This window comes from Tupaia chinensis, unplaced genomic scaffold, assembly GCF_000334495.1.
Source record: "Tupaia chinensis unplaced genomic scaffold, TupChi_1.0 Scaffold000355_1, whole genome shotgun sequence".
Taxonomy (NCBI): domain Eukaryota; kingdom Metazoa; phylum Chordata; class Mammalia; order Scandentia; family Tupaiidae; genus Tupaia; species Tupaia belangeri.
This window is the reverse complement of record NW_006159850.1, coordinates 3,103,165-3,117,154: the sequence shown is the minus strand read 5'-3', so window position 1 is coordinate 3,117,154 and position 13,990 is coordinate 3,103,165. Positions and strand designations below refer to the sequence as shown.

General features: G+C 56.4%; 2 protein-coding genes across 2 annotated transcripts in view; one reads left to right on the top strand and one right to left on the bottom strand.

Annotated features, from left to right (window-relative positions):
* GSE1 (Gse1 coiled-coil protein) overlaps positions 1-7,901 on the top strand; it is a 117,146-nt gene extending 109,245 nt beyond the window's left edge. Inside the window, 5 exon segments of the mRNA XM_027773481.1 lie at positions 774-1,139; positions 2,324-2,599; positions 5,479-5,495; positions 5,497-5,586; positions 7,748-7,901. Of these exon segments, the coding sequence (XP_027629282.1) occupies positions 774-1,139; positions 2,324-2,599; positions 5,479-5,495; positions 5,497-5,586; positions 7,748-7,882 (884 nt within the window). The 3' untranslated portion in view covers positions 7,883-7,901.
* Positions 7,902-8,164: 263 nt separating this feature from the next.
* GINS2 (GINS complex subunit 2) overlaps positions 8,165-13,990 on the bottom strand; it is a gene marked incomplete at its 5' end in the record, with an annotated part of 16,155 nt that continues 10,329 nt past the window's right edge. Inside the window, 4 exon segments of the mRNA XM_006152558.3 lie at positions 8,165-8,351; positions 8,476-8,568; positions 8,884-9,008; positions 13,203-13,329. Coding sequence (XP_006152620.1) covers positions 8,195-8,351; positions 8,476-8,568; positions 8,884-9,008; positions 13,203-13,329 — 502 coding nt within the window. The 3' untranslated portion in view covers positions 8,165-8,194.

The following is a 13,990-nucleotide window of genomic DNA, read 5'->3' as shown; positions in this document are numbered from 1 at the left end:
GACTGCCCCCCGGCGTGGCGGCAGAGCCAGCCACTCAAGGTCTTCGTCGTGACCGGCCTCCCGGAGACGTGCCGCTCCCTGTCCCTCGTGCACGCGCTCCGGTCACACAGCGGCCTACGAGTACCCTTGACTGCAGCGTAGTTAGAGGCAGGCTCGGAGTTGCAGGGAGGGTCCCGGCTCCCGCGGGCTCTGTCCGGGGTCACCCTCCCTCAGCCATGGCCGAGCCTCCTGAGGACGCTAGGCCAGTGGTGGCTGAGCCACTGAAGCGCTGGCCCAGGAAGCACGTTCTTCAGGCCTTTGTCCCACGGCCTGTCCCCACTGCCGGCCTCCTGTCCTGGCGCTCCTCTTCTGCGTCTTTGCCTTCTCGTCTGCCTCCCAGGCCTCGCCAGCTCCTGGCTTTGCGTGTCCTCTGTACCTGTCTGATTGATCCTTTCCGTCAAGTGAAGGGAGGAGTCGGTGCAGCACCTCGTGCGCTTTCTGGTTTAGCTGGGCTAATAACTCCCTCCCTCTGCGAGACCTGAAGCGACCGGCCGCTGCTTCCTCCTGATCTGCTTCTCCTTGGATGTCGCCTCGGGCTCCTTTCAAGGGTGGACTCGCTGCCAAACGCAGTGCCATCCACAGACTGGAGCACGGTGGGCAAGCAGCCGCCCCCAAGCGTTGGTTCTTTGCGTTACGTCTTTGTGATTCAAGCTCTAGAGACCAGGGTTGTGCTGGACACTCAGCCCGTTCGTTTGCAGCTCTTAACGTTTACCCTCGCTTTCTGTCTCCCAAAGAGCCAGCGACACAGCAAGCCTCTGTGGACGCAGATGGGCCTGTCACTATTGCTGCTGCTTTGTCCGAAGTCCCAAAGGCCGGGGAGGCTGGGAGCCAGCCCCGGCCCCAGGAGCTACTGCGAGCCCCAGAAGCAGCTCCTACCAGCGGTGAGAGGGTCAGGCTGAGCGAGGCCCCCGGGGGCAAGAAGAGTCTGAGCATGCTCCATCATATCCGGGGAGCAGCGCCCAAGGACGTTCCCGTGCCGCTGTCCCACAGCATCAACGGGAAGAACAAGCCATGGGAGCCCTTCATGGCGGAGGAGTTTGCACATCAGTTCCACGAATCCGTGCTGCAGTCCACGCAGCAGGCTCTGCAGAAGCACAAAGGTAACGGTCCCCATGTCCCGTGCTCTCCCCGTGCTGCCACGGCAGCTCCCACCATCCCTGCGCGCTAGCAGGTGCCACGTGTGGCCTCGGGCTCAGTCACTCAGCCACGGGTGCCACGACCGCCCCCTCCGGCATCACTGCCCAGCAGGGCCAGGGCGTCAGGGCAGGTCCCAAGGACCTCCAGTTCCCTCAGGCTCCTGGTGAGGGAACCTGGCACGTCTGTGGCCCTCCCTCCAGGACGTTTAGCAAAGGTGCTGTCTGAGGTCAGTGAGGCCAAGCCGGTACCGCTGGCAGGCTACAGGACCCCTGCAAGCTAGAGTGCTTTCTGAGCTTCCTCTGGGACTCACCTGGCGTCTCCCTGACCCGTGGGTGATGTCCATTGCCCTGGGCCCTCGGGCCTGCACCTGAGTTTCCAGGTTCCCCTGTCTACCTTTTGCTGGGAGCCACTGTTTTATTCCTGATGTGCCAAAAGTTGGAGCTGGTCACGAATCTTGAACAATGAAGTGGCCGTTGAGTGTGAAGTGAGTTCCTGTAAGCTCGGACAGCCTGGAGAGAGCATCTCGTTACCCGGCCAGGCTGTGTGTTTGCTGCTCGCGCGGTAAACGCCGAGTGGGAACCCGCACTCGCTGACGCCCAGCCCTGCCACTGCGCAGCGTCTGCGACGGAGAGGAAACGGGTGGGCGCTGGCGTTGGCAGTGGTTGAGGAGGGCACTCCCCGAGTTGGTAGGAGTGCCTCATTGGCTTTTCGTCACAGCTTTGTGTGAACCCTCCTCATGTGGACACGTTCTGAGCAGATGTGCAGGGCGCCAGCCCTCCCCTCCGCGGGGTGCCTGGCAGCAGCGTGGCAGACTGGGATGCGCTCAGGGGCTGCCCCGTGCCCAGCTCTCAGGTCACCCAGGTCACGGCCAGCTGCCCCTGGTGGAGAGCAGACCCCAGCTGTGCCAGGGAGCTGTGCTGTCTGTGTTTCGCCAGCAGGGGGCTTTCGCTGTGTAGACCCAGTGTGATCCACAGACATCCCAGCACAGAGGTGAACTGTGTGTACATGAGTGACAGGAACTCGGGGGGCATCTGTGACCCAGAGGGCTTGGGGTACACCCCTCCTCCTCGATCTGCTAGCCCCAGAGCCCTCCTGAGGCAGCGCCCGGGCCTGTCCCCCACACTGACATGAGCCTGTCGTCCCCCAGGGAGCGTGGCCGTGCTGTCTGCGGAGCAGAACCACAAGGTCGACACAGCCGTCCACTACAACATCCCTGAGCTGCAGGCCTCCAGCCGGGTCCCTCTGCCCCCGCACAACGGGCAGCAGGAGCCTCCGGCCTTGAGGAAGGGCCCGCCCACGCAGGAGACGGACCGGGACTCGGGAGAGGACTATGAGGACGACGAGGAGGAGGACGACGAAGCCCCCAGGCACAAGTGGCAAGGGATTGAAGCAGTCTTTGAAGCTTACCAGGAACACATAGAAGGTACCCAGCGTGGAGGGAGAGGTGTCCAGCACTGGGGGCTGGGTGGTGGGTTTGCAGAGGCCCGGACAGCAGTTTGAGCAGGACTTGTGCTACCCTTGGGGACTTCCTGAGCCATGACCCCGACCTGGGTTTCCTGGGGCACAACCAGGTAGGGAGACTAGAATGCGTGTGTCCTCTGGCTTCTGCAGGGCCCAGGCTTCTCGTGGTGACTCCTCTGGTTCAGACCTGCAGCCGTGTTCACTGGGGAGGTTGGGTGCTGTGACTGTGCACACCTGTTGCTGTCGGCCTGGCTCCCAGATGAGGCCCTGCTTCCTGGGCCACATCTGAGACCCTGCTGGCCTGATCTTGCCCGGCTCCCAAAGAGCATGCTAGAAAGTGAGCCCGTGTGCTGACTAGCCAACACCTAGCCCATGTCCGGCCTGGTGGCACCTGGCTCTGCCTCACACCCGGTGGCTGGTGACAGGCCCCACTGTGGGGACTGCTCTGTCCAGTGTGCCTGTCACGTCCTCGGCCTGCTTCACGCTGCAGTTTGGTGAGCATTTGGCCAGAGGTAGCCCTTGGCATTGGCTCGGTAACCAAGGGCTTGCCTTGCCTGGCAGAGCCCAGAACATCTTGTTCTTGACGGGTGACACGTTCCGGCTCTCCCTCCAGGGGAAGCCACCACCAGTACCTCGGGATGCATCTCCCATGAGACAGCAGGGCACAAGGCTGGGCACCCGTCTCGTGCCACCCCTCCTGCCTGTGCACCTGTGTCCCCAGCTGTCCCTCTGCATTTCCGTCCTCACTGAGCTATGCCCCGGGTGGCCAAGAGCTCCCAGGCCGATACCGCCACCTCTGCAGTTCGTTCTAGGAGTTTCCATCTCTGTCAGGTACAAGGGGGCTCCAGAAAGCTCACAGAAGTGGAATTGAGGTGCAGGTTTATTTTGGTGCACACATTTTTGAAGTCCATGCAGACCTTCCATGTTCTTTTCTGTGAATGGTTGAAGACCCCTCCTAACTGAATGTATGGTAGAATACAGAGACAGGGCCCCCTGGTGGCAAAGGCGCTGGTGCTCACATGGCCGTGTGCGTATGTGTGTGCCCCAAATCCTGAGAAGTGGAGAAGGGAGGGTGGCGTGGCCATCTCTCCTGGGGGTGCTTTCTCTTTCTGTCTGGCACGTACACGCACCTCAAAAGATGTGACTACAAAGGTTCTTCTAAATACTTAGAAGTGAGCCTCGGGCAGCCACAGGCGGGATCTCGATCCCCTCCCCCAGGTGGAAGCCTTCCTTGAGCGTAGTGTGGGTGACACGGCCTTGGTTTGACGGGTGGGGTGTGTCGGGCTTCTGAACGCGACCGCCTGAGCTTTCCTCCCTGCCCGAGGGTGCAAGGGTATCGTGTCTCACCCCGTGCAGTGAGGCAGAGCTAGTCTCGCTGCGTCTCTCCCTCTCCAGAATCGACTGCTCTGGAGTCCCCGAGTGTGCCCTCCCCCACCCGGAGCCGGCTCCTCAGTGCCATGTGCCCGGCCGTGAGCACCACCCCGCCTCCGGCCTGTCGCGGGGCCCCTCCCCATCCAGAGGGTGACCTGGGACCGGCTCGCTGGACTCTTAAGCTGCTGCCCAACTGGCTCTTGGCCTTGGGTTCCCCCCACGAATTTAGGGTCACTTGGTTACATTCCACCCCAAAAACCTCAGGATTTCCAGTTGCCCCGAATACGCTAACTTGGGGGTACATCGGTGCCACTTACGTTTCCTTCTCAGGGTTTCGGGTCCATTAGTGACTGCGAACGATTGTTCATCCCTTGGGTGAGAATCCCAACTGATGCGTCCCACAGCTCCTGTTTTGCTTACGCTGCGTTTCCAAGGACTTTTAAAATAGAGGCATGGGTGTGGGTTCGTCTTGTTTGTGAAACCTTAGGAACATTCCATTAAATGAAAGCGCCCATCGGCCAAGTTCACTGTGTAACTGTTTGAAGTCAGTGTGTCGTTTTGTTTGTTTGTTTTGGTGTTTTTTTGAGAGGTTTTTCGCTCTAGGGCGCGTGCGCTCACCAGACAGACAGAGAGACATAGAGACAGAAAGCGAGAAATCACCCCCCAGGGGGGGTGGCCACGCCACAATCCCTTCTCCTCCATTCTCCTCTCGGGATCTTGGGCACGCACGCACACGCGCCCGGCGTGAATCTTAAGCCACCGGGTCCGGGATGCGAACCACGGTCGACTACGTGGGAGTCCAGCGCCAGCCATTATGCTAACTGCTGGTTCCCTCAATGTGTCGTTTTTCACCTTCCCTGGTGTTTCGTCTTTGTTGGGCCTGATTAGTTTTGAGGTGCTTGTGAAGTAGTAGACTAATGTTACCGTCCTAGCACTGTTAGGGTCTCTGAAACAGTGCATAATACGTATCTATCCTTGAAGGTCTGAAGTCACTATCTTCAGACTCGGCAAGGCTGAGATTTTTACTATTAAAGGTTATTCTGGACCTTTCCCAGCAGCTTAAATTTAATTAAAATCTTTTAGAGAGACAGAATCTTGCTTGGTTGCCCAGGCTAGCCTCGAACTCGCAATCCTCTCTCAACTTCCCAAGTAGCTGGGATTACAGGCACAGACCACTGCCCCCAGCTTTATCTTCCTTTCTGTAAGGTACATTTTAAGGGCATGGATTTACTCCTACTTTCTAATTTGTACATCTTAAACTGCCCTTCAACTCTCCACTCTTTGGCTTTACTCCAGAGTTAAATTTAACTTGGTTTGCATAGGAATACAGAGAAACAAGTGTCATAATGACCTTAACTCAGATGGCCTGTAACTCAGAGGGCGGCTCTCTGGGCCAGAAGACTGGAGGAGGGAGCACCTGCCCGGCTCGGAGCCCGGCACACAGAACATGCGTTCCCATCCGTCTTTCAGAGCAAAACCTGGAGCGGCAGGCAGGTGCTGCAGACCCAGTGCGGGCGGCTGGAGGCAGAGCGCTACAGCCTCAGCCTGACGGCCGAGCAGCTCTCCCACAGCGTGGCGGTGAGTGGGGGCGTGGCGCGGCGCACGGTTGCGGGCGGAGTGGCGAATCGACATGCTTTCCCTTTTATAAGAAGTCTTGAGTTGCAGCCAGCGGCGGCGTGGTTGTGAAGATGCTGGACTCCCACAAGGCTGACTGGTCCAGGTCCTGGGCTTGGTGGCCTCAAAATCATGCTGTGCATGTATGGACAAAACCCTAGGAGAGAGTAGAGAAGGGGCTGGGATTTCTCACCCCCTTCACCCTGTCTCTCTCTGGCAAGGCCATGCGCCCGCTGACAAAAACAGGTACCAGCAGATGGTGTAACGGTTACGTCTCTGGACTCCCATGTCGTCAACCACGGTTCAAGTCCCACATCTGGTGGCTTAAAACTCATGCCAGGCAAAGGGCCAGTTGATGGCATGGTGGTTAAGGGTGCCGGACTCCCACATGGCCGACCAAGGTTTGAATCCCGGACCCGATGGCTTGCTTTCTCACTTTCTCTCTCTCTCACTGTCTCTCTCTGGTCAAATTAAAACAAAGCTAAGTAATTCTTTTTTTAAAGCATGCCAGGTAGGGCCAACAGGTGACTTGGTGGTTAAGGTGCTGGACTTCCACGTGGCTGACCACAGTTCAAGTCCTGACCTGGAGGCTTGCTTTCCTAATTTCCCTTTCCCTCTGTCTCTTGCTCTAATCAAATAATGATTATAATAAATGAATATAACTTTTAAAAAATTGTTCAATTTTATTTGTTGTTTGATGAGAGAGAGGAGGAGAGAGAGTGAGAGAAAGCAAGCTGCCAGGTCCAAGACTCGAACCGTGGTTGGGCATGTGGGAGTCCATCGCATTAACCACCAAGCCACCTGCTGACCCATAAAATAATTCTTTAAAAACAAACTCATGCCAGATGTGTGTTCGTGTCCCTCAAAAACCCTGAGAATGGAGAAGGGATTGTGGCGTGCCGTCCCGTCCCCGGGGGTGATGTCTCACTGTCTTGTCTGTGTCTCACCCTGTCTCTCTGGCGAGTGCTCCCACCATAGCAAAGATCTTACACAAGTTTTAGAGAGAAGAAATCTCTTCAGAGATCAAAACTTGTAGTTTTAGGGACCAGCAGTTAGCGTAATGGCTATGTCGCCAGACTCCCATGTAGTCGACTGCGGTTCGCGTCCTGGACCCGATGGCTTTAAACTCACGCCGGGCGCGTGTGCATGCGTGCATGCCCAAGATCCCGAGAGGAGAATGGTGCCAGGTCCATCCCTCCTGAGGGATGCTTTCTCGCTTTCTGTCTCTCTGTCTCTGTCTTTCTGACAAGCCCACGCACCCTATAGCAAAAACTTCTCAAAAAAAAAAAAACTGATAGTCTTAGAGGGAAAATTCTGACATCAATTGAGCTTATCTGAATTTTGGCCAAAGAGGAAAGGGCCTTTAACTTGTACAATACCGATCCGGGAAGGATCAGGGTGCTAGGTACACACCCGTTCGGGGAATTACTCATTGCTGTATCAGCCTCCCCTACTTTGATTTGCTAAGGAGGGTGGAGGAAGAACTCTCCCACACCCCAGACCAGCCAGTCATCCCGCTCTCCTGGCCTGGTCCATCAGGTTCGGGTCTCGGAGCACTCTTTTGGAGAGGTTTTTGCTATAGGGCATGTGCGCTCACCAGACAGAGAGACAGAAAGCGAGAAATCATCCCCCAGGGGGGATGGCCACGCCGCAATCCCTTCTCCTCCATTCTCCTCTCGGGATCTTGGGCATGCACGCACACGCGCCCGGCGTGAGTTTAAGCTACCAGGTTCGGGACGCAAACCGTGGTAGACTATGCGGGAGTCCAGCGACATAGCCATTACGCTAACTGCTGGTCCCCCTGGCGTGAGTTTAAGCCACTGGGTCTGGGACTTGAACTGGGCCGACTGCATGGAGTCCAGCGACACAGCCATTACGCTAACAGCTGGTCCCGGAGCGCTCCTGCTTTAAACCTGCGGCTCCAGGAGCCTGGTCTGCGTCGGAGGGCAGCGGCCGTCCATCTTCGAGACTGCATGTCGTAGGACTCCAGGGCCCAGAGGCCACTGTCGAACACCGCGCCAGGAGGGGGACCTTTGCAAAGGGCAGCCTGGCCTCTGAGCAGCACCAGCAAATGCGGTGCCCGTGTCCGCACAGGGAAGTGAGTACGGGTCTCTCTCTTCCCCAGGAGCTGAGAAGCCAGAAGCAGAAGATTGTGTCCGAAAGGGAACGGCTCCAGGCGGAACTGGACCACTTACGGAAGTGCCTTGCCCTGCCCGCGATGCATTGGCCCAGGGGCTACTTCCAGGGCTACCCTAGGTGACGCCTTCCCTTGCACTAGGCCGAACCCATAGCATAGAAATATTATCTATTTTATTACCTTGAATATTTAATATTTTTCACTGGGAGGTTTGAAGCTTAAGAAAATGAGAATGTGCCATGCATGAAGCAGAGGATTCCAGGCTCCAGAAAAACCCAAACCCACGCACTCACCTGGACTTCAGTGCAGGGAACCGCCTTTGTCACACAGCGAGCAGCCACCGCAGGACGCCAGTCATTGTCCTTGTTAAAGGCAGCTTTATTTCTTCTTCCCCACATCATTTTTAATCAAAAAATGAAGGCTCCATTACCAACACTAACACCTTGCCGCTCGCAGCCCGCATGTGGGCCCGGCCCGTGTCTTTTGCGTGGCCACGTCACTTGTGCCTCTAGAACGATGTTTGCTCTTGCTGCGGTGGCGGGTGGGTCTTGCTCCCTCCCAGGAACGAGGCCGACTTGGGCTAAAGAGAGGGCTGGGCACGCCGGAAGAAAAGGGCTCGTTTGTTTCAGTTACGTTTTTGCAGAATTTTCTTTAAAGCAACAAGTCCTAGGAGCACACAAAGCAACCTGAAGGCTTTTCCCTAGAAAGGATCTTACCGAAGATCAACCGCAGACTGAAGGTACTGGCTGTCACTCCGTGGGGAGACGCCCAGAGCTCCGCGTGTGCGTACACCCACGCCCACGCGGCTCCTGCAGTGGGGGTTCATACAGAGGGGAGTCAAAGGTGCTTCAGCCTTGTACTGTGTATATATTAAAGACAAAGTTTTGTATGTTTTTATTACTTTAATTATTGTTATAAAAAGCCTGCCATTTTTAATATGTGGTTTGGGGGATTTTCGTTTGTTTGTTTTTCCTGTTTGGGGTTTTGGTTTTTTTTGTTTATGTTAAAAAAAAAAAAAAAAAAAAACCAACCTTGCTTTTAGTGTTTGTACTGCTGCTGGTCAGGACATTAAAATATTGAAGTGTTTTTAAAAATTAAAGAAGAAGAAAAGTAAAAGAGCTTACCACTGGCGCCTCCGCGATCGCTTCATTTTTGAGTTGCCCCAGAAACTTGTAGAAAGCCATGCGTCCCGCGTCCCTCGTCCCTCCCTACACAGCCTGTCCAGTCGCTGTTGAGAAGGGGCGGCCTGCTGAGGACAGGATAGGTCCCAGGTGAGACACCCCTGCGCGCACAAGGCGGGGCTTCTAAAAGGACCTTTCAGGAAGCAGACGGTTTCTGGGATAGAATTCTAAGGTGCAGAGCAGGAACCTTAGAGGCGTGATTTAGACGCAAAGCTTGGTACAGGCCCCAAGTAGAGACCATGTCCGAGCTGAACCCCTCCTTTTGCAAGCACAGGAATGGCCGGGAGCTGGACTAACCACACCATGGAAAGGGGACACGTTCCTCCTTGCCCCAGTGACTATTCAGCGTCTAACCCACATTATGAAGGCATCTTGCCTGACGGGGATGGGAGGAGGAGGCGGCGTGTGCTCCGCGCCTGGGGCAGAGCACCTGCCTGTACCGGCTACCCCATGCCAGTCGGCGGCCGAGCCCTCAGCCCCAGACTGCCCTGTGTGGAACAGCTTGCTGGCAGCTGGCACTGTGTCGCTTTAGCTGCCCCCACACAGTTTGCTTTGTATGTCTGCCAAGAATCTTCCAGTTATTAGCAAACTCGGGCAAAAAGTGCCGCCGGTATTAGCAGCAGTCCCCAAGCGCCTCCTCTCCACAGAAGCAGCTAGAGGAGGACTAAAGTCTGCACAGGCCTCCCCCACGGACGCTGACAGCACTCTGTCCCACGGCGTTTGGCCGGGCTGCACTGCCAGCAGTCAGGCCAGAGCATCGCTGAATTCCTCTGCTTCAAACTGCTTGCTGCTTCCCGGCCGAAGGCCTCGGGGTCACGGGTTTAAGGCTTTGCTCCCGGGCCGCTCCGACATCACAGATGTCTCTGCTTTTGCTCCTTGGCCCTGGTAAGGCCAAAGGCTAACGAAGCTGTAATAACAGGGGGCCCATCTAGCCAGAGGGCCCTCCCTGGTTGGACCTTTCTGTCCCAAGAGTCCACACCACATTGGAACAAGTAGACATCGCAGAAAGGCCTGCCCCGGGGAGCCGTGTCACTGGGCTAGCCGTGCCTGCTCTCCCTACCAGAAAGGCCACCTTCATGCCCTGCTCCTGGGTTCCATCACTCCGCCTCACCGTTCTCCCCCTCTTCACCTGTGAGATCTCTGAGTCTCGTACTCAAGGAGTCATACGACAATACGAGAACAGGTGCGCACACCAGTCAGGCAGCCCGTGTGAACGGAAGGTGCAGGGTCTCACACCGTGACACGGCGCCCAGCAGTGGTGTAAACACTGTCATAATTTGAAGATGCTTATTTTCAATTGATTCTGGGGGGAATAAAACAGCATCGAAGTCCACCCTCAGTTGTCTAACAGCCGACAAACGTAATCCCTGAAGCTCTGTTCAGCCTTTCCCTTGAGGTCACCAGTTGAAAAGGACCTAAACTGGAGAACTGACCCGACCTGTGGCAGCGCTTACAAGGAGACCTCAGTCGGGCTGAGTCTTCCTGTCACCTGCCACCTGGGGCTGCCAGAAGCTGTGAGGCGCCGTCCCGTGCCACACCACGCATCCCATGTCTATCTGCTTTCCAAAACAAGTTTTTTTGTCCTTCAGGTTCCTGCCATGGGGTAGGTGCGCGTGCTGGAGAGACAGGGAAAGTAAGAAATCGCCCTCCCCCCAGGTAGGGACATGCATGCACATGTGCCCAGCGTGATCTTCAAGCCCCCAGGTCCAAGACTCGAACCACAGTCAGCCATGTGGAAGTCCAGCGCCTTACCACCACTCCACCTGCTGGCCCGCAGAACAAGCCAGCCGGACGTGATAAACGGTCATGCTCCTAATCCCTTACCTCAGATACGTGATCAAGACAGAATTCGCAAACTTTCTAATCCTGAAGGAATGAAGCCCGTTTGGCGTTGACACTGTAATGAGTGGAAACCCTTCACTTCAGAGCGTTAGAAAGAGCCCACCCCTGGCAGCAGTTAGAGCACGGGATGTTCCTTCCAGTAGCTCACAGTACGACACTGCCTCGTCTCGAAGCTGGAGCTGAATTTCAGGTCAGATGAGCCCTTTCCCTCTGAGCCGAGTATTTAGTTATGGTGACAATAGCAAAGACCCACAAGACGGAGGGGGTTGGCAGAGACCGTTCGTTGCGCTCTGGAGTCTTAGCCATTTAGCAGCGCTCCATGCCCCGTCCGGTAACCAGGCTGTAGACTCCACTACTCACAGCAGCCTGTCCCCAACTTCATCCAGTGCTTAAGCCCCTCCACTCTGCCTTGAGCTGAGGTAGACCCAGCTAACTGGTTGTGTTACTCTGTATGTACCCTGTGCTTAACTGCTAGAACGGAAGCCCGAAGCCCGCGCGTGGGTGGGAGGAAGGAACGAGGTGCCTCGGTCACTTGGGGGCAGTTTAGACGCTGTGAAATTAAACCTGTTCTAAGTGTACTTGTTTGAATTAACTGTATTGTAACATTATTTGTTGAATGTAGTCATTAGGTATTTATGAATATATTGCTGTAATTTCTGACAACATCCAAAAAAATAAAATCTTCCTAAATCATGTTAAGAGGAACATCGTTTATGTTATAAAATAAGGCACCGCCTCCCCTCCAAAAGCCCCACGGTACAGCGTCGCAGTGAGACGACAGACGCAGTCAGACGTGGCCCACCCAGCTCACGTTTTACGAGTAAGGTGCTAGGGACGAGGCCTGAGACGAGAGGGACTCCGAGCACTCTGCGGTAGCCAGTGGTTTCGGTCTAGGAGAACCAGGTGAAGGCGGAAGGATTCCAAAAAAGGGCGAGGTCAGAGGCATACCCTGCCCCTAAACCCAGCACCCGGAACCGTAAGTTGTGGAGGCCCTGTCCGTCCTAACGCCCAGCACTGGCCCTCGGTGACCAAGTGGTCACCGACACCTGCTGGCTGGAGACATCTGGGCAGCAGTTGGGACCACAGCAGCAGCATTCAAATGCGCGAAGGCAGGTGCCCGAAGCCCTGGGGGCTCAGTGGCGGCATGCGCGCACACGTGACTCCCGGGAAGGCACGCCACTTCCCTGGGCTCGCCAGGCTCCCGGCAAAGGCAAGCGGAGGCCTAAGCCGCTCACTGATCCTGGACACGGGCTTCCCTGCTCGAGGTCTGTGATCTCTGTAAGGGACCTCGAAGACCTACCAATTCCAGAACGCTACAGTGGAGTAATGGAAGGCATTTCCTCAGAAGAAAAATGATTTTCCCGAGCCACCGCCACCTACACCAGGAGCCCTGCCCTAAAGCCGCCCAGAGCAGTGGGACAGGCCCGGCTTTCCTCCCAGCGCTGCGTCTTAAGCTCGAGACTCTGGGTGACTTTCTCTGACCTTCCCCTTCCTAAGCAACCTGTCAAACCCTGGCTAAAGCAGCCGAGAGAATGGGGAAGAGAATGGGGCGCGAGTTCTGGCCTGCGGCTCACCGACCATCTCAGCACGCCACACCCCTTAGTCCTGCCGGGCAGAAACCGAGAGTCGGGTCTGGGTTGACTCTGTTTATTGTGGATCAGCCTTAGAGGAGAAACCTCGGGCAGTCACCCTTTGCTGAGTGAGCAGCCTCTGGAAGAGTAAATTTAGCCCGAATCCGCATCAAGAAGGGGAAAGAAGCCCTCAGCCACGGTGCCTCAGCCACGGTGCCACACCAGTCTCTAACTTAACGGCCACTGAACACGCTCCCATCCGTGGTGAGGATTTCCTACAGTAGCCCTAAGGCCCTACTAGGGAGAGTAACTCAAAGCTTTTTTTCCTTTCCTCCATAAGAGAAACGCTAGCTCCCAGAAGTGGATGTGGGATCGAATGTTCCAGAGAGCCGAGCTTTGAGAACTCATCGGACTGGCTTCTGCGACGATGTTTCGATCCCATTCCTCCCACAACGCGTTTCCCGGCGTCTACGACCGTCTCTAGGAACTTCGTGTCCAAGCACCTGCACGCGCCTGGCAGGCCTCCAGGCGCCCAGCCTGGCCAGGTCTCAGAAGTCCTGGGAGTGGGCACCGTCAGGAGCTTGGGGGCTGGTGCGGAGCTTGTACATGTGACTGAGCGCTCGTGTGAGGAAGGCCCCGCCAGCGTTGATCTCCATCAGGGTCAGGTTATCCAGCTAGGACAGAGAGCGAGGTGGCCGATGAGGGGACAATGAATGAGAAAACAAAGCACAGCGAGTAACCCCTGCTTGAAGCAGGCGAAGCAAGCAGGGTGCCAGGTGGGACTTCCTGTGTCACCGAAGCCCTCAGGCGGAACCCTGGCACCCAGGCAAGCGTGAGCCGTGCCCCTACCTTGGCGTGGGCCTCCTGCTGTCTCACGAAGCTGTCGGCAGACACCCGGAGCTTGGCGAGCCGTGTGTCCCACATGTCCTTGATCAGGGTCCGGATCGCATCTGCTTTTGGGATGTTGTCTGCAGCACTCGAGGCAAGGGGACACCAGGTAAGCTAAAGCGACACTGGGCAGAAGTGGCTTCTAAACCATGCTGCATGGACTCAGCAAAATACCCGAGCTACCTAGACGTGGGAGATCCACGTTCTCGATTTTGAGAGGTTAGGGATCCGCAGCGGGGTCAGCCTGGTGCCCAGGACGTCGAACAGCAGTCCACGTCAAGTGGGTTCTGCCCAAGTGGACTGTCCCACGGCGGGCTGCTGCATAGGACCGTGCTGAGAAAATCAGCCCCAGGAGAATGGACGGGCCCAAGTCGGACGCCCTGCCAGGAGGCCGGCGTCTGTGCCAGGCACTCCTCAGCTAGGGGAGTCCGTCGCCGAGGCCAGCTCAGACGCCCTGGCTCTCTTCCCACCAGAGGGCGAATGCACTTGCCAAGGAAAAGACAGGGAGAGGGCGAAAGCACCTCCATGGGCCATGGCCACAATGCCACCCCTACTCCAGTCCTTCATCCCGCTGGGATTGGAGGCCCACACATACCTGGGCGCATTTGTAAGCCTGTGGCCCAGGACTCGAATCACTTACATCCCGCTGGGATTGGAGGCCCACACATACCAGGGCGCATTTTTAAGCCTGTGGGCCCAGGACTCGAATCACTTGGTTGGCTTCTCTTGTTCCTTGTCTTTTTTTTTTT